The following is an 18,531-nucleotide window of genomic DNA, read 5'->3' as shown; positions in this document are numbered from 1 at the left end:
CTTAATAATGTTAATATAGGAAGAATCCCCAGATTGATCTACAGATTCAACACAGTCCCCGTCAGGATTCCAGCTGGCTTATTTGCAAGAAATTGACAAGCTGATCTTGAAATCATATGGAAATTCAAGGGACCCAGAACAGCCAAAGCAGTCTTGGAAAAGAACAGAATTGGAGGACGCTTCCCAGTTTGAAAACTTACCACAAACCTGCAACAATCAGGACAGTGTGATGCTGGCCTCAGGAAAGACCTCTTGGTCAATGGAATAGAACTGAGTCCAGAAATAAACCCTCACATTTACAGTCAATTGATTTTTTTTACAGTGGTGCCCAGACAGTTCAATGGAGAAAGAATAGTCTTTTCAACCAATGCTGCTGGGACCATTGGATTGCCACCTGCAAAAGAATGAGGTTGGACCCCTACCTCACACAGTTAACCAATAATGCCTCATAGACCTAAAAGAAAGAGCTATGCCTATAAAACTCTTAGAAGAAAATGGAGACATGAGTCTTCGTGACCTTGCATTAAGCAGTGGTGTCTTGGATATGACATCAAAAGCACAAGCAACAAAAGAAAGCTTAAACTGAACCTCATCAAAGCTAAAAATTTTTTGTTGTAAAGGAAATCATCAAGAAAGTGAAAAGAACTCAGAATATTGGCAAATCATTTATCTGACAAAGAATCTGTATCTAGAACATATAAATGACCCTTGCAACTCAACATTACAAATAACCGCAATTTTAAAAAGGGCCAAAGATCTGAATACACGTTTTTTTCAAACAAAGTATACAAATGGCCAGTAAGCACATGAAAAGATGTGAATGAACATCATTAGCCCCCAGGGAGATACAAGTCAAAATCACAACGCAATACCACTGCACCCATGAGGATAGCTAAATGAAAGGAACAAAATTAAGGAAAACAAACAATCACAAGTGTTGGCAAGAGTCTGGAAAAACTTAAATCTTCTGCTCTCTGCCAGAATTGTAAAACGGTGCAAATACTTTGAAAAACAATCTGGTATTTCTTTAAAAGGTTAAATGTAAGAGTAACCATATGACTTAGCAATTCAAAATGAAAACATTAGCACGTATAAAATCCTATACACAAATGTTGATCATGGCACAATTCAGAAGAGCCAAAAAATAGAAATAACCCAAATGTCCATCAACTGATGAGTGGATAAATAAAGTGTGGCATAGCCACGCAGTGGATATCATTTAGCAATTGAAATAGTAAAGCATACCACAACATGGGTGAACCTCAGAAATCGCATGCTAAATGAAAGAAGCCACATACACACACACACACACATTGAATGACTCTATTTATGAAATATCCAGAATATGCAAATCCGTAGAGAGAGAAAGTAGATTAGTGATTGCCTAGGATTGGAGAAGGAAGTTGGGGGAAAGTGGGCAGTGACTACAAATGGGTGAGATCTTTGGGGAGCAAATATGAAAATGTTCTAAAATTAAATGTGATGATGGTTGCACAACTCTGTGAATATACTAAAAAGCATTCAGTCAGACATTTTCTTTTTTTACTATTTTAATTTTATTGGAAGCGTGTTTTGAATAGGTGGATTATATGGTATATGAATTACATCAATAAAGCTGATCTGTACCTTATCAAACTAGTCAATCCTAAATGAAATCCTAAATGAAACCCTGAATATTCATTAGAAGGACTGATGTTGAAGCTGAAGCTCCAATACTTTGGCCACCCAATCTGAAGAGCTGATTCTTTAGAAAACACCCTGATGCTGGGAAAGATTGAAGGTGGGAGGAGAAGGGGACGACAGAGGATGAGATGGTTGGATGGCATCACTGACTCAACGGACGTGAGCTTGAGCAACCTCCAGGAGAAGGTGAAGGACAGGGAAGCCTGGTGTGCTGCAGTCCACGGGGTGGCAGAGGGTCTGACACGACTGAGTGACTGAAAAACAACATACTGTAGTAATTATATAAATATAGTAACATATCGGTTCAGTTCAGTCGCTGAACTGACTGTCCCATGTCCATTGAGTCGGTGATGCCATCCAACCATCTCATCTTCTGTCGTCCCCTTCTCCTCCTGCCCTCAATCTTTCCCAGCATTGGGGGCTTTTCAAATGAGTCAGCTCTTCGCATCAGGTGGCCAAAGGATTGGAGTTTCAGCTTCAACATCAGTCCTTCCAATGTACACCCAGGACTGATCTCCTTTAGAATGGACTGGTTGGATCTCCTTGCAGTCCACGGGACTCTTCAGAGTCTTCTCCAACACCACAGTTCAAAAGCATCAGTTCTTCAGCACTCAGCTTTCTTTATAGTCCAACTCTCACATCCATACAATGACCACTGGAAAAACCATAGCCTTGACTAGATGGACCTTTGTTGACAAAGTAATGTCTCTGCTTTTTAATATGCTCTCTAGGTTGGTCATAACTTTTTTTCCAAGGAGTAAGCGTCTTTTAATTTCATGGCTGCAATGACCATCTGCAGTGATTTTGGAGCCCAGAAAAATAAAGTCAGCCATAACATAATTAATAGTAATAGATATTTTAAGTCTCCTTTGCAGCTCTCAATTGCTGTAGGCCCAATTCCTGCTGTAGGGAATTGGTGGGTCAGTGGGAGCAAGACCCCTGGCACATCCGCTTGAGAGACAGCACCCCCCCCCCGCCCCCGCCCTCAGAGTAGGGGAAGGAGCAACGTTCTGGAGTCACCGCTTCCGTGCTGGCAGCCAGGGTCTTGCTCGTGAGCTCTGAGCAGGTCTCCAGACTGCCTCATGCCTCAGGCCCACATCTCCCCAGTGAGGGTGGGAACAAGCCCCTCTGATGGGCTGCCTGTGAGGATTAGGTGAGAGAGTCTGTGCCAGGCACAGAGCAAGGGCCCTGGAGCTCTGCGGTCGGCACTCCCGGTGCTGTGTGTGTAGCTGGGCGTGAGAAGCGATGAGCAAGGCAGGCAGGCACAGAAGTGCAGCTGCCCTGTCCTGTGGTCAAGGCAAGCCCCAACCCAGGGCCTGCTTGGAGCTGAAGTTCCTACAGCTTCCCACTGGGCTGTGCTCCTAAGGGCCCCTCAGCCAAGGCAGTGCTCCTCCTCAGCCTCTATGGTCTTTTCCCTGTGCCCCGTGAAACCGGGCCCTCCCACCGGGCACACGGAGGAAGGAAGGAGAGACTCAGCCCTGGGGCCCCTTGCTCGGCCAACAGCCCCTCCTCTCCCCTCCCCAGGTGGCACCTGCTCTGCGGGCTGCACGTCAACCTCCACCCTCCAGCCCTCTGCCCAGCAGGCTGGCCGTCCCCCAGCACACAGTGGCCTTGTCCCCAAGGCCCTGCAAGCTATACACAGCTCTGGCACCCCCATAGCCCCTGGGCCTCCAGCACCCTCCACCGTTTGCTTTTATTCCCGAGGATGGAATTTATTACACGCTCCCTCCCTTCCCTAGGCATCCCCAGCCCCTTCCTGCAGACTAGCGTACGGGGCTGTCTCTCAGCCTGAGGGTGCAGGACTCACAGGGACAAACCTCAGGTGGCCTCATCTCTGTGGAGGAGCTCACAGGTGCTGGGGGGTGATTCTGGGAAACTCCCAGCACAGGTGAGATCTTTAGTTCGGTGTCTAAGTTGTCCCTGAGCCAAAGGGGAGTGAAAGAGGCCCAGATTATGCTTGGGCATCTCCGTGGAGGCTCCCCACCACTCCTCACTGCTTCCTCTCCTCTTGCTGCCCTGGTTGAAGGCCAGTGCGTTGCCATGGCAATGTGGCCAAATCTGCTCACCAGCACCCCCAGGCCGGAAGTCCTCCTCCCTCCAGTGCCTCACGTCTTGCTCCTGACCCTCAATTAGTGCGGAGGCTCTACTGAAATAAGACAGCTTCGGACTACATTCAGACTGCTTCAGAGAGAAGTGGTGTCAGGCTCCATGTCACGAGGTGTTTTCAGACCTGAGATCCGGGACCTCAGATCCTCATCAACAAAGGAAGTCTTGAGTTCACCTGCAAAACAGCTCGGAGGAACGCACCAGAACCCATTGTCAACCCCAGGCAGCTTCCTTCCACTTGGAAATCCCCCCGTTTCCCATGCTTTAGGGCTAAGATGCTAGAACGTTCGGTCAGGTGCTTCCGTCCTTGCCCCTGTCCAAATCTAACACCAGATTTGAGGAAAGGAAGGGCCAGCAATTCAGACCACACCAACCAGGAACCACATCCTGAGACCTGGCCCAGGACACACTCTAGGAAAGTATGTCCAGCAGCCCCGAAAGCACATTAGTAAGGGCATCCCACAGTGCATCCGAGGCTGAATTTTCTTTAGCTCTTAATTCTTTTTTCTATATGTGGGCTCATTTTTTTTCCTCTCTGTTTCTCCCAGATGGAACCTAAGCGCCTGAAAAAGCAGCTTCCCAAAATGCTGAAACTCCTGAAGCCAGACGACAGGATTCTAATTGTGGGGACCACAAAGCGACCTTTTGATGCGGAACTTCAACCTTTCTGCAAAGCTTACCAAAAAATTATTTTGATTCCCAGACCAGACTACGCTTCCAGATACGGCAAGTACCCCTCACCCCTTCCGTGTGCAGCCAGCGAGGCTGGGCCATCCGTGACGGCCGTGCTGTCCTGTGGGCTGGGAGGGTGGCCTTCGTCACCCAGGAGCATCAGGAGGGGGCATGAGGCCCAGCGTGCCAGGGTCAGCCAGGCTCAAGCTATAAATGCAAATACCAGGTCAGAAGAGCAAAGCGTAAGCCTCTGTTCTGTTGCTAACATGATCGTCTTTCCCTGGACGGAAAGAAACTGGACAGGGGTTATTATTTTGAGCCCCGAGTGAGACAGAAGCCTCGAGGGTGTGAATTTTTCTTCCGACAGGTAGACTCGGGTCCCTCATTTTGTCCCCGTGGTGGTGTTGCCTTTCTCATCCAGCAGCATTTCTTTTCACGAGGTCGATTTTTTTTTTCCAATCTTAAAGTATTAGTTCAGGAGAACGTTGATTGACTTATACAATAGCTTACTCTTTTCCTTTTTTTTTTTCTTGAACAGACAGTTTCAAAATCCACGTTTTTGGAAATCTATTGTGAACAGGGAACCGTACCAACCAGGGACCCAGGGCAGTGAAATGGGGAAGAAGGGTGAGATGTGGGCTCTGAGCAGACCTGGGTCTGATCCCAGCTTGGCCCCTGGATCACTGATGACCTTGACAAGGTGGCTGACCTTCTGAGCCTCCCCGCTCTCTCATCTGAAACGTAGGAGAACCGTGGAGTTCGCAGGGCGGTGGTGACCCTTCTGTGAGATGGTTGGAATGCCCAGCACCATCCCAGCCCCCCAAGAGCACGGGTGGGGGTGGAGGAGAAGGGGGAATAAGGTGCTGATGGTTGTCGTGGAGGAGGAGGATTTCCACGGCCGGGCGGTAGATGGCTCGGGAGCTGGCAGTGGTGCTGATTGCGTCTCCATGTCTCCTGCTGTGTGACAGCCCTCCCCAGGGGCTGGAAACAACAACCTATGCCTCTCGTGGTTCTGAGGGGCCACTGGGTTCAGCTGGGGCTTCCCTCCCGCCGAGGTGTTTCATGACGGTGACTGGAGCTTCAGTCATCTGAAGCCTGGATAGGCGTGGACATCCAAGACCATCCAAGAGGTGGTGATGGTGGTGCTGGTTTCGGAAACGGTGGTGATGGTCACTGCGGTCTGAGGATGGTGGTCATGACTACAGCCTGGGGATGAAGGAGATGCTGGTGGTCACGGTGGTGGTGGCAACAGAGGAGATGGAGCTAGCGCTGACTCAGCAGCAATGGTTAGCACCGATGATAGTAATAAAATCTACTGGGTCAGACTTGGTTTCTCTTAACCCTTCACAATAGCATCACCAAAACAGAGAGGCTATGTGGTCCTTTCTGGTTGTTCTTAAGCTCCTGGCTAATGTGATTTGCTGAAAGAACAGCCCTGTATTCCCCATACATGAAAATCTCTTAGCTTATTAGCCACTCGGTTTGCAACATGCACTCATTTCTGTCTCCATAAACTGTGGCCCTGACTTCATAAGTCAGTGTTATATGCAGAGCTCTGGGAGACTTTGGATGCAGGCATTTCTCCATCATCTAGGGGCTTCTCTGACTTCTGCGGCCTGCAAGCCCTCCACTGGCTCCTCTGCAGCCAGTCAGCACCAAAGGGAGAAAAAGATCCTATAAATGATCTCTCAGGAGATCTTAGGAACCAGACCCAGGTGGGGCCCACAGCACTTCTACCCACGTTGGCCGGAGTGACTTACATGATCTCAGGTTCAAGGGGACAGGGCTGTGTAGTTTTGCTTAGGGGGTGGGTGGGCACCAGCATTCTCTGCCCACCATGAGTCACTGCAGAGGACTCCTCCCTCCCAGCTTCATCAGAGCTTCCCCAGCTCTTGTTAGCATCTCTCTCTCCCTGTCTCTCTCTGTGTGTCTGTCTCTCTCTCTCTCTGCATTGTGTATATATTTTAAGCTATCTTAATGGAATAAAGTAGTGTATTATTAATTTTCAGGAGCTAGAACGTTATTCTTGACTTTGGATTCAATAGTTTCCACTGTTTGACAAAACCAGAGGCCCTTTAAAAATGGAGCTATTGATGTCTAATGAGGACAGTTGTGTTCTTTCGATGTAGTGCCAGGCCTCTCTAGGGACTCAGATCATGTGACAGATTCCAGCCTGAACCCCCTCCCGCAGCCACGTGGGACAGGAGGAGGAAGCGTCCCTTCACCTGTGAGCAGATGATGAACCCGCAGCAGCGGCTGTCTTGGGCTCAGGGCTCTGTCCGCTCAGCCACATGCGTCTCACATATTTCTTTGCTGGTGGGTGATTTGTTGAGGCCGCCATTCTTGCCAACATCATAAACACTGCCTGTTTTCTCCAGTGACCTTGAAGTTATCATAGCCACATTGATTGGGACATCTATCTTAAAGAAAGACTATTCCTGTCTTTGCAGTGATCAAAAATGGTCTCTCACAGCCCGTAAAGCCTGGCCTGCAAATTCATAACTTGGGCCCTTGCTTGTCCATCTGTTTGCGGGCAGCAGAGTGCTGGAGGTGTGTGGAACAATCACCATCCAACTTCTGAAATTCCTCCAGGCGGGGAGGAGGCAAGTGACGGGGCTGAGAAGCTAAGGGCAGATCAGCCGGAGAAAACACAGTCCTTAAGGTTTACCAAATAAAATTCAATATCCACCTCCTTCCCCAAAATCAAGCTGTTTCCTTCAAAATGTCTCTGCAAAGAAAATCCACCCCCCTCCCTGGTTGATGAATGCCGTGTCTAGTCCCCAGAAATCCCTTTGGGCTTCCATCTCTCCACGTTCCTAATGCTCTACCTCCTGCCTCTCTTCCCTGGGGTCTGTTCCACTAACAACCCAATCCATCACAGGCTCCCCACCCTGGACCCAGTGTCTGCTCGGAGGAGTCCAGCTCGTGTCTTTCGATTTTTCTGGAATTCTAGACTGCAGAGGCCAGAAGCTCATCCAAATCGTATTATTCACCCTCATGTGCTTGTGCAAGACCCCAAATGAATTTTAAGAGATGGTGCCCTCTCAACCAGCAGTCAGGATGCAAGCAATTTGGAATGGCAAAAGCAGAGTTGTTGTTGTTCAGTTGCTCAGTCGTGTCTGACTCCTTGTGACCCCGTGGACTGCAGCATGCCAGGCTTCCCTGTCCATCACCAACTCCCAGAGCTTGCTCAAACTCATGTCCATTGAGTCGGTGATGCCATCCAACCATCTCATCCTCTGCTGCCCTCTTCTCCTCCTGCTTTCCATCTTTCCCAGCATCAGGGTCTTTTCCAATGAGTCAGTTCTTCACAGGGAACCCAAAGACCAGATTCCTTTCAGGTCTAAAGAAGGGGAAGGGGATGAAGATTAGCCTGAAGAGCTGAGAAGCCCTCTGCATCCACGAGAGGAAAATGAAATGCAGCTCCGGGTGCAGAGAGCCCCTTGGCTGCCCTCAGCCCTCGAGACTGAGGCTGTTCTGGATCCCAGTCTGGGGTGTTTTCTGGCTCCTCAGCTTTAGGGGTTATCACCTGTGCCATAAGACGCGTTCCCTTCTTAGCTTCCAAGTCACCACTCAGACCTGTTTGCACAGTTTTTAGATGTTACGACTGTGGACAAGACAGACTAGATCCCAAGGGGTGGTGTGATCCGGTGGTGGTTGTTGCTGTGTATTTTTACCACGGGTAATGTTTTCTGATCTGTGACAGTTGTATTTAGATAAGGGTAATCGCTACCTGCTCCCGGGTCTTCACACAAATATGCTTAGAAATACTCTAGTTTATTTTGGGTTAGCTTTTCTATCAATCGTTGGCGTTTTAGTGAGCATTAGTAAACTTTGGTACAAAGTGCAGTGTTGTTGCTGTTAAGTCACTCAGTCGTGTCCGACTCTTTGCAATCCCATGGACTCCCACCAGGCTCCTCTATCCGTGGGATTCTCCAGGCAGGACTCCTGGAGCGCACTGCCATCTCCTTCTCCAGCAGGTCTTCCCCACCCAGGGACTGAACCCATGTCTCCTTCGTTGGCAGGCGGGTTCTTTACCCCTGAGCCACCTGGGAAGCCCCACAAAATGGAATGACTAATTGTGATTACAGAAATAACAGTAACAAAGCTATAGAAAACAGAATGCCCACCGTGTATCAGAACGGTTTCTTCCAATTGCTTTCTATACTTTCTTGTCCTTAGTTCTCACAGAAGCCTAAGAATGAAATCTTTCTACTCCTATTTTTACAGATAACCTTAAGATGACTTCAAGTTTAAATAAACCCCTCAAGGAAGTAGCAGTGTAGATGCAGGGGGTAGATGTTGCTTTAGGTCAGGTTGGGGGCCCCTGTCGCCCTCGCAGGCTTCACTGTGGTCCTCAAGCCTCAACGGCTAACCTTCCACACTAGAAGACACCTCAGGCCCCATGGAAACATATCCCCCTTCCCAGCAACTCAGCTCACCTTGGAGCCAAGGATCCCCCACCAAGGAGGACAGAGAAATAACTTGAGGCCCCGAAACCAGACTCTCTGGTGTGGGTCCTAGTTATGTCCCAAGTCATTCTATTCCTAGACAGTCATTGGAAGTTTTCATTTCACCTGGTATTTAGAGGTCGATGTGTTTGGATGATGTGGTCATTCCACACACCTGACAGTGCTCAGATCATGCCAGAGTCTTCTATATTAAAAAACTGTCTTTAGCCTTCCTCAAAGAAGGTCACGTCTCTTGGGAGACATGTAGCCCAGCCTTCCCCATGCCAGGGCTGGCTCTGAGATGGACAGTCTTGTCCCTGCCCAGTCCCTTCCTTGCTGTCTGGACAGAACTAACACATCACAGCTCAGTTCAGCTCAGTTCAGTCGCTCAGTCATGTCTGACTCTTTGCGACCCCATGGACCGCAGCACGCCAGGCCTCCCTGTCCATCACCAACTCCCAAAGCTTGCTCAAACTCACGTCCATCGAGTCAGTGATGCCATCCAACCATCTCATCCTCTGTCGTCCCCTTCTTCTCCTGCCTTCAGTCTTTCCCTGCATCGGGGTCTTTTCCAAGGAGTCAGTTCTTCACATCAGGTGGCCAAAGGATTGGAGTTTCAGCTTCAACATCAGTCCTTCCAATGAACACTCAGGACTGATCTCCTTTAGGATGGACTGGTTGGATCTGCTTGCAGTCCAAGGGACTCTCAAGAGTCTTCTCCAACACCACAGTTCAAAAGCATCAATTCTTCGGTGCTCAGCTTTCGTTATGGTCCAGCTCTCACATCCATACATGACCACTGGAAAAACATCTCACACCGGGTCTCAATTTATTTCCGTAGAATCTCTCTTACAGAATGGATGCAGTGTTCAAAGTGTTATGTCTCGAATGTTGTGTGGGAGACCATCCTGTGTCTAAGGTTAAGAAGCAGGGATTATTTCTTAATTCGTGTTCACAGCATCCCCGTGTCCGAAGTGGAATCTCCCGGTTACCCAGGGTCCCACCGTCCCAGACAGCAACAGGGCACCATTTGGTAGCCTGTTCATCTGTGCGTGTTTGCCATGGTTGGGGGCAGAGAGTATGGCTCTGCTCAAAGGCCGTGTTCTGCGGTGGCGTACGCCTAACAGGAACCAAGCCCTGCAAAGCTGATGGAAATTGGACTGTGTGTTGCAATTCTACACGTATAAATTACATATGAAATGACCTTTGTAACTCAAACAAGTCAAACTTCTACTTAAGCAAACACCGTAAATTTCCAGTTTTGGAAGATTTTGAACATCTTCAAAGGCATCACCCTAAAACTCTACTGACCTTTTTTAAAAATGTATGATTGGAGTGTAATTGCTTTATAAGGTCGTGTTGCTTTCTGCTGTACGAAGCGGCTGCTGAATGTATACCTATATCCCCTCCCTCTCGGACCTCCTTCCCGCCCCTCCCCTCCCCACCCCTCCCCTCTACGTCATCGCAGAGCACCCAGCGGAGTTCACGGTGCTGTACAGCTGCTTCCTGCTAGCGATCTGCTGTATTAATACACATGAAAGTGTATACTGACCCTTATTAAATGTTTTTTTGTCAATTCACAAAGGACTCAGGGATCTGTAGAACTCAGGGCCATCGACGTGCATGCCTTGTGAGTGAAAAATGACTTGAGGCAAAGCGTTTGGTTCTTTGGCCCCATGCTCATTTGAATTACAAATTGGAGCAGACCCCCGTGCTCTCCTTTCTTGGTGAGAGGCAGGTTTGTCCCGGAGACTGGGTTAACCCTGTTTTCTCTCTGCTGACTCTCGTTCTCTGTCTTCGCCATCGTCTTTGACACAACAGTTCTGTGGAAGGAGATCATTCAGCGACACGGCGGCGTCATCACGGACACCCTGAGTGTCAGTTGCCTGGCGAAGGTCACCGACGGCTTCACACAGGGACACATTGTCCAAGTGGTGAAGGAGGTGCTCACGGAGCGGAGACTCCGGCAGCAGTCCCACAAGCCGCTCACCGCCCTCGAGTTCGTCGCCTCTCTCACCAGCATGAATCCGGTCTACCAGGAGGAAGAAGACAGCTTTAAGGTAAACGCGGCGCATGTCTCAGCAACAAAGGCTTGTCACACACGACACCTCCACCCTCCTCTATCCGTGCACTTGGACTCTGCCCTATCCAGTGAAATTTGGGGTCCACAGTGTCTTCTGGCCTTAGCAATAAAGCACGTGTCTTCTAAATCTTAGGAAAGTTGTGATCCCTAACCTTATAAGTGAAAGTGAAAGTCGCTCAGTCGTGTCCGACTCTTTGTGACCCCTGGACTATACAGTCCATGGAATTCTCCAGGCCAGAATACTGCAGTGGGAAGCCTTTCCCTGCTCCAGAGGATCTTCCCAACCCAGGGACTGAACCCATGTCTTCCACATTGCAGGCGGATTCTTTACCAGCTGAGCCACAAAAGAACCTTATAAGAGAACAGTCAAATTGCAGAATTGAGTAGCAGCTTCAAAACTATTGAATTTGCACACACACACACACACACACACACACACACCTGTTCTCATTGGTTTTTACTTTCACAATTCACATAATGGAACAGGTTTTGCCTGGAGAAAACCATTCCCTAAACAGTGTGCTTCCAGCCAAGGCTGGTTTGTCTCATATGTGCCTGGGTTCGCTTGTGATAGGAAAGCACGAGAAAATTCAGCTCGATTTAGTTTTCTAGTTTTTGAACACATTCTGAGATGTTCACAGAATTGTTTTCTTCCCGATCCCTCTGCTATAGGAGGAAAGGAAGCAGCCAAGAGCGGTGTGCCTTCTCCAAGCACCGTCAGAATTAGCACCCTCACCCCACAAGGTCCAGGCCAACAGGCGCCCCTCCAAGCCCTTTTCATAGCAGTGAGCACCGTTGAGTTCTCTTTCTGGACCTGAAGGTAGTTTTCTTGGCCAACTAGGAATAAAAAGAAGGGAAACTGTGTCCATGAAATTATATCCATCACCATCCTGGCCATTCAGTCACCAGAAAGAGAGCTGGAATTTTCATTCAAACCTCTCATCCCTGATAGCCTGCCTGGGATTAGGAAAATCCCCTCTACAGTGTGTCCACCAACTCTAGAAACTGTTTCCACCAACTCTAGAAACTGTTTCCACCAACTCTAGAAACTGTTTCCACCAACTCTAGAAACTGTTCCCCTTCTGCTTTGCCACTGATGGGTCAGTGAAGATGTAAAATAGTCACCACACTGATTCTAGAAATCATGGTCTGCACAAGAGTTGATGGACTTTTTCCTTAAAGGGCCAGATAGTAAATGTTTTAGGCTTCAAAAACTACGTGGTCTCTGTCCCAACTATTTAACTCTATGTCCTGCCTCCAAAGTGTCCAGACACAGTAAATAAATGAATGGGTGTGGCCGGGTGCCAATGAAACTTTATTTGCAAAAACAGACCACAGACCAACTTTGGCCCATCCAACCATAGTTTCCTGATCCTTGCTCTAGAAAGTGAAGTGCAGTCCGCTCAGTCGTGTCTGACTCTTTGCGACCCGTGGACTGCAGCCCGCCAGGCTCCTCCGTCCATGGGATTCTCCAGGCAAGAATACTGGAGTGGGTTGCCATTTCCTTCTCCAGGGGATCTTCCTGACCCGGGATCGAACACATTGCAGGCAGACACTTTAACCTCTGCACCACCAGGGAAGCCCTTGCTCTAGAAAAGTCAGAAGAAATATTTACAACTCGAAGTAGAAGTTTTTGCCAAGCTTCTGAATTATACTCATTAACTATTTAAACCTTGTTAGTGTTGACTGCAAATACTAATCCTCTTCAAGTGATATATTCTTGTTAGAAATTCCCAGATTATTTCTCCTTTGTAAAATGATAATGTTCCTCTGCATTTTGAGGAACTAGGTTTAGGTGTTTTCTCTTAGTTGGGTTTTTTTTTACTGTCTGAAATAATCTCTAGAAGCTTCCTACCTGTTACAGGTACTTGAGATCCAGTGACTAGAATGCATCATATTAATCAAAAGAAGGAAAGGCTGCCATTTTATAACCTGGGGTGAGAACACGTATGTTTCTTGCTCTGCTTCTCATACTCATTTTTTGGGGGGTTTTTTTAACTTCAAACTTTTTAATTTCATATTGGGGTATAGCCGGTTAACAATGTTCTGATAGTTTCAGGTGAACAGTGAGGAGACTCAGCCATACAAATACATGGATCTTTTCTCCCCCAAGCTCCCTTCCCATCCAGGCTGCCACGTAATACTGAACAGAGTTCCATCATGTTCGTTTTTCAAAGGAACTAAATCATTTTACCACCATCATCACTAACCCACCCACCCCCTCCATTTCCGCTTCCTGTCTTTACTCCAGGATTCGCACAGCACCTGGCCCCAGCTAGACGTTCAGTTAACTTGTTGAGTGGCAAATGGATTGAGCAGATGGATAGATGGAATGACACTGTCACTCTTCCAAATAATGAGATTGCATGGCTGTAGATGCTGGTAACCAGGTCTATCATTGTCACCCTGAGAAGTTTCACCTAACTGTGTGTCACACTGAGATCTTTCTTACAGGTTCTCCAGGCACATGTACCTGCTCCGTGGACGTGATGGAGAACATACTGAATGATAAGAATGCAATAGTCACAACAATGTTAGTTAATATTGTTGTGACTATTAGCCAGGCACCCTACGAATTCAGACCTCACCATTGCTCTATTTTGCAGATGAAGAAACTGGGTTATAGTCCGTTTCAAAGAGGTCTACACCCGAGTCCCTGGAACCTGGGAATTTGTCAGGTTACATGGGAAAGGGGAATTCAGATGGAGTAAGGTTGCTAATCAGCTGACCTGAAGACAGATCACCCTGAATTATCCTCGTGAGTCCAGTGTACTCATAAAAATTAGAAGAGGGCATCAGAAGAGAAACAGAAAGATGGCCGTGTGAGGATTCACTGACCTCCAGGTAGCCCAGCGCTGCTGCCCAAAGGTGGCAATGAGGCCACCGGCCAGGAGAGCAGGTGGCCTCTGGAAGCTACAAGAGACAAGAGGACGGATTCTCCCCCGGAGCTCCAGAAAGGAATACAGCCTGCTGACACCTTGATTTTAGCCCCATGAGATCCATTTTGGACTTCTGACCTACAGAACTGCAAGATATCAAGTGCTTTGTTTTAAGCCACTACGTGTGTAGCAATGTGCTACAGCAGCCAAAATAAAACAGAACCAAAAAAGAAAACCGCAAGAGGCAAAATGACGTGTTCCAGGTGACACAGCTTAAAAGGAGCAGAGTTGAAGTTCAAACCTTACTCTGAAGCCAGTGCTATAGAACGCAGTCCATCCTGTGTCTCAGTAAATTAGGAGGCTGTCACCTTAAATGCTTGGCCACCTCACCTTTCATTGAAGGGTAAGCCAAAGCTAAAAGAAGAATGACAAAATCCCCAAGTGCCAGAAACGAAGATAAATCTCAAACACAGGGGCAGCCAGATGTGTGGCATGTAGCAAAGAGAAATAGGAATAGAAAGCAAAAGGGTTAGGAGTCGCGGCAGGTACAGTGACACACCTGCTGCCTCTGTGACGAGATCTCTGACATCCCAGGATCACCAAGGAGCATCCTGTAAGGCTGCTAAACATCCCGTGAGACTCGGTTCTGAATGTGGGTTTAGAGAACACATGGAAGCAACTTCAGTACTGCTCAGGAACGGAGGCATAATGAGAGAGAGAGAGGCCAAGACAAATCTGAAAATCAAAATTCCAAAACATTTCAGAAAATCTAGTGCTGAGTACGATCTTCAAACAAAAATCATTAAAAGATAATAGTTTAAACAAAAATCTAATTACATTAGATTTTAATCCATTATGTTAGATTATATTAATATAATTATATTAGATTAATATAATGAAACCATAACTTCCATTAGAGAAACATACAACGTTTTGAAAGAAAGATGGGCAGAAATGGAGTAAAAACAGATAATTATTAAAAAAAAACACACACACAGAAAGCTTAGAAATGAAAAATATAGTCACTAACATAAAAAGTCAAAAAACAAAAGAGATGTGAACTCTAGACTAGAGATGGTCAAAGAACAGATTAGTGGAATGGAGGATGGTCCTAGGGAACTCCCTCAGAAAGCAGCACAGAAAAATGAACAGATAAAACCTATAAACGGCATGTGACAGCCTTTGAAAACATTGGCACCCAGGTAATAGTTTTGGAAGAAGAGAGGAAATACCAGAGGAAAGATTATTTGAAGAAATACTTGCTAAGAACTTTCTTAAGTTAAAGACATGAATTCTTAGATTAAAAATAAATTCCACATGCCCAGCCGAATAAGTAAAAGAGATCTCCATCTACGTACATTGTTGTCAAGCTGAGACAAGATGACAGGCCAGTCTTATGATGCAGGATCACCTGCAGAGAAGCAGTGGGAAAATCAGACGTCGCCTTGGCAACAGTTAGCACCAGAAGAAAGTGAAAGCCTGTCTTCAAAGTGCTGAGGAAAAATAACCAGCTGCCTAAAATCTATATCCAGCAAAACTAGCCTCCAGGGGATTCCCAGGAATCAGAGTGGAAAAGAATTCTCCTGGCAAGGCAGGAGATGCAGGAGACACAGGTTCAGTCCCCGGGTCGGGAAGATCTGCTAGAGGAGGAGATGGCGACCCACTCCAGTGTTCTTGTCTGGAGGAGCCCATGGACAGAGAAGCCTGATGGGCTACAGTCCTTGAGGTCACGAAGAGTCATGACTGAGCACCCAGCACACATACTTAGATACAAACCAGCACCCAAGAGATGAGAGAAAACACACACAAAGATTGAGGTAGTGTCCTACTCACACCCCTTCAGAGCACGGCTTGGAAATATCAGGTAAAATTGAAGAGGCTCATGACCTACCTACAACCCCAGGAATTCTTTTTCTGGGTATATGCCCCAGAGAAGCTTTCTAATATAAACTTTCTCATATATACTAAACTTGTGAATTTCAACAGCATTCAAAATGACAAAGAATTGAAAATCACCTCTAAGTCCATCAATAGGAGAATTGATAAATAATGTTTATTATAGTCATTTAAGGGCTTCCCGATGGCTCACTGGGTAAAGAAGCCACCTGCAGTGCAAGAGACACAGCTTCAATCCCTGGGTCGGAAGGATCCCCTGGAGGAGGAAATGGCTTTCTCCTTGGAAGAAAAGCTATAGAAAAGCCTAGACAGCATATTAAAAAGCAGAGATGTTACCTTGCCAACAAAGATCCACGTAGTCAAGGCTATGGTTTTTCCAGTAGTCATGTATGGATGTGAGAGTTGTGTACCATAAAGAAAGCTGAGCACTGAAGAATTGATGCTTTTGAACTGTGGTGTTGGAGAAGACTCTTGAGAGTCCCTTGGACAGCAAGGAGATCCAACCAGTCCATCCTAAAGGAAGTCAGCCTGAATATTCATTGGAAGGACTGATGCTGAAGCTGAAGCTTCAACACTTTGGCCACCTGATGCAAAGAACTGACTCACTGGAAGACTCTGATGCTGGGAAAGATTGAAGGCAGAAGGAGATGGGGACGACAGAGGATGAGATGGTTGGATGGCATCAGCAACACGCTGGACATGAGTTTGAGCAAGCTCTAGGAGTTGGTGATGGACGTGCTGTCCTGGCATGCTGCAGTCCATGAGGTCACAAACAGTCGGACACAGCTGAGCAATTAAGCATAAGCACAAACAACAGTCGTTTAATGAAATATGACTACAGCGTTTGCAAGCCAAAGTGTTTCTCAGACTTCAAATAAAAGTGAAGGTTGAGAAAAACGTCATGACAGGGCCAGCTGTGACTAGTGAGTGCTTTTTGGACCTTTTGGCTCCAGTGTTTCTGTCCTGTTTTCAGCAGTCCCTCAGAGTGTTTGAAGCCCTCCCAAGGTTCACAGTTGGTCATCAGTCCAGCTGATGGTCTTGTCTGAACCACAGGGAGCTACTCACATTACCAAGAAAACCTTGGTAATTTGGGGTTAGAGCAAGACCCCCAGGAAGTCAGGTGACTTAGTGAGAAGGGCTCTTGGTTTGACCTGGCAAGTAGTCTCTCTGTTAACTCTTTAAGGTGAAAGTTTCAAATAGTGTAGAAATATGCAAAACCCACTAAGAAAGAACATACCTTAAAAGCCCAGTGTTGAATGGCTGCTTGCCCCCTTCCTTTCAGCAAGCTTTTCTTTATTTTTAAGGGCATACCAGTGAATTCATGGGATTTTCATATTTTCCTAAACATCTATTTGATTTCAGGACTGGTATGCCAAGACCCCTATGGGTAAAAAGCGAGCCTTGGCATTAACAGGAGGTAACAAAGAAAATGAAAAGGACAAAGGAAAAAAGGAGAAGAAAGGGGAAAAGGAGAAAAAGAAAAAGTAATGCCTTTCTGAGGAGCCGAGGATGCAGGTGTCTCTGACTTGACAGAGGAGACTCACCATTGCGCATCTGAAGTCCCACGTTGATGCCCCACGCCCATCAGCCCTGCTCCCACCCAGGTCTTCATAGGTTGACCACCAAGTTAGCTGTCCATAACAACTATTTCTGCAGCTTGTAACTGTTTCTTAGCCTATGTAAAGTTTGTATATAACCCAAACTCACTCTTCACATACTCCACAATCTTTCCAAGTTGGACACTTCATCTCAACAGTACTAGTTGCCAGATTTAAATGTTAATAGTTAGAAAATATTCTAATTTGACAACTAGTAAGTTCAGTCTGTCACTGACACTACTAGGTTTTTATTAATTCATGTACGTGGTATATTATCTTGCACATATTTTAATACATTAATTCTTTGCTCTATTCATATACTTTAAATAATGCAATAAAAACTTTTTTCTTGAACTGACTCAGTAATTTGGTTGCTAAAGCTAGAAATGGATCTTTAAGTTAATGATTTCAATCTTCTGAGTTCAAAGATGGGGAGGCTGAGACCCAGGGTCACAGAGCTGATATTTGGAACCCTGAGGCTGAAGTCGTTGCCTCAATTCCCGGGTGGCTGATCTTGGGAAGCACTGGAGCACTGGCAGGCCAGCCGCGAGATGAAAAGCACAGCTTGCAAGTGGAGCAGGGACTTCCCCAACCATCCAGCGGCCCCGGGTTCAATCCCCGGTTGGGGACCTAAGAGCCCGTGAGGCGTAGCCAAAAATAAAATGGGATAAGAATTGTAGAAGAGAAATGCTAAACAAAGAAGTAAAACAAATGCTGAGAAAAAAAAAGAATAGAGAGATGAGGGTCAAAGATAAATTTCAGTTTTGTAAGAACATGAATGGCTACTTGGTAGAAGACAGTAAGTGACCCACTTCTAATCTGTGAGAACACGGAGGAAGGAGACAAGCTGAGGTGGGATAAACTTCGTTAAATTTAATTCAAATTAACTGTTGCACAGTTTGGGGCTATGGCACAGAAGGTTCTACAATCTCCTTCCCTATAGACCAAGCTCTGTCTCCCGGCTTTCCCGAGATTTTCAGTGGGTTAGATCTTTAATGCCCAAAATGGGCAGTGGTTCCCAGACATCTCCTGGCCATGAGCACAGACCCCTCAGCCTGCATCTCTACAGGACATGGACACAGATTAGGAGAGAAAGAGACAGCCCTGGGCCCACATGCACCGAATCTGCTCTATACAAACTGGAAAGTCACTGAATCTGTTCT

General features: G+C 46.8%; 1 protein-coding gene across 1 annotated transcript in view; it reads left to right on the top strand.

Moving 5' to 3' along the window:
• IQCA1 (IQ motif containing with AAA domain 1) overlaps positions 1-17,258 on the top strand; it is a 171,178-nt gene extending 153,920 nt beyond the window's left edge. Inside the window, exons 16-18 of the mRNA XM_068966006.1 lie at positions 4,338-4,515; positions 10,734-10,972; positions 17,133-17,258. Coding sequence (XP_068822107.1) covers positions 4,338-4,515; positions 10,734-10,972; positions 17,133-17,258 — 543 coding nt within the window. The remainder of the gene's footprint in view (positions 1-4,337; positions 4,516-10,733; positions 10,973-17,132) is intronic.
• The last annotated feature ends 1,273 nt before the right edge of the window (positions 17,259-18,531 follow it).

This window comes from Capricornis sumatraensis, chromosome 2, assembly GCF_032405125.1.
Source record: "Capricornis sumatraensis isolate serow.1 chromosome 2, serow.2, whole genome shotgun sequence".
In the NCBI taxonomy this organism is placed as follows: domain Eukaryota; kingdom Metazoa; phylum Chordata; class Mammalia; order Artiodactyla; family Bovidae; genus Capricornis; species Capricornis sumatraensis.
This window is presented reverse-complemented; position numbering and strand designations above follow the sequence as displayed.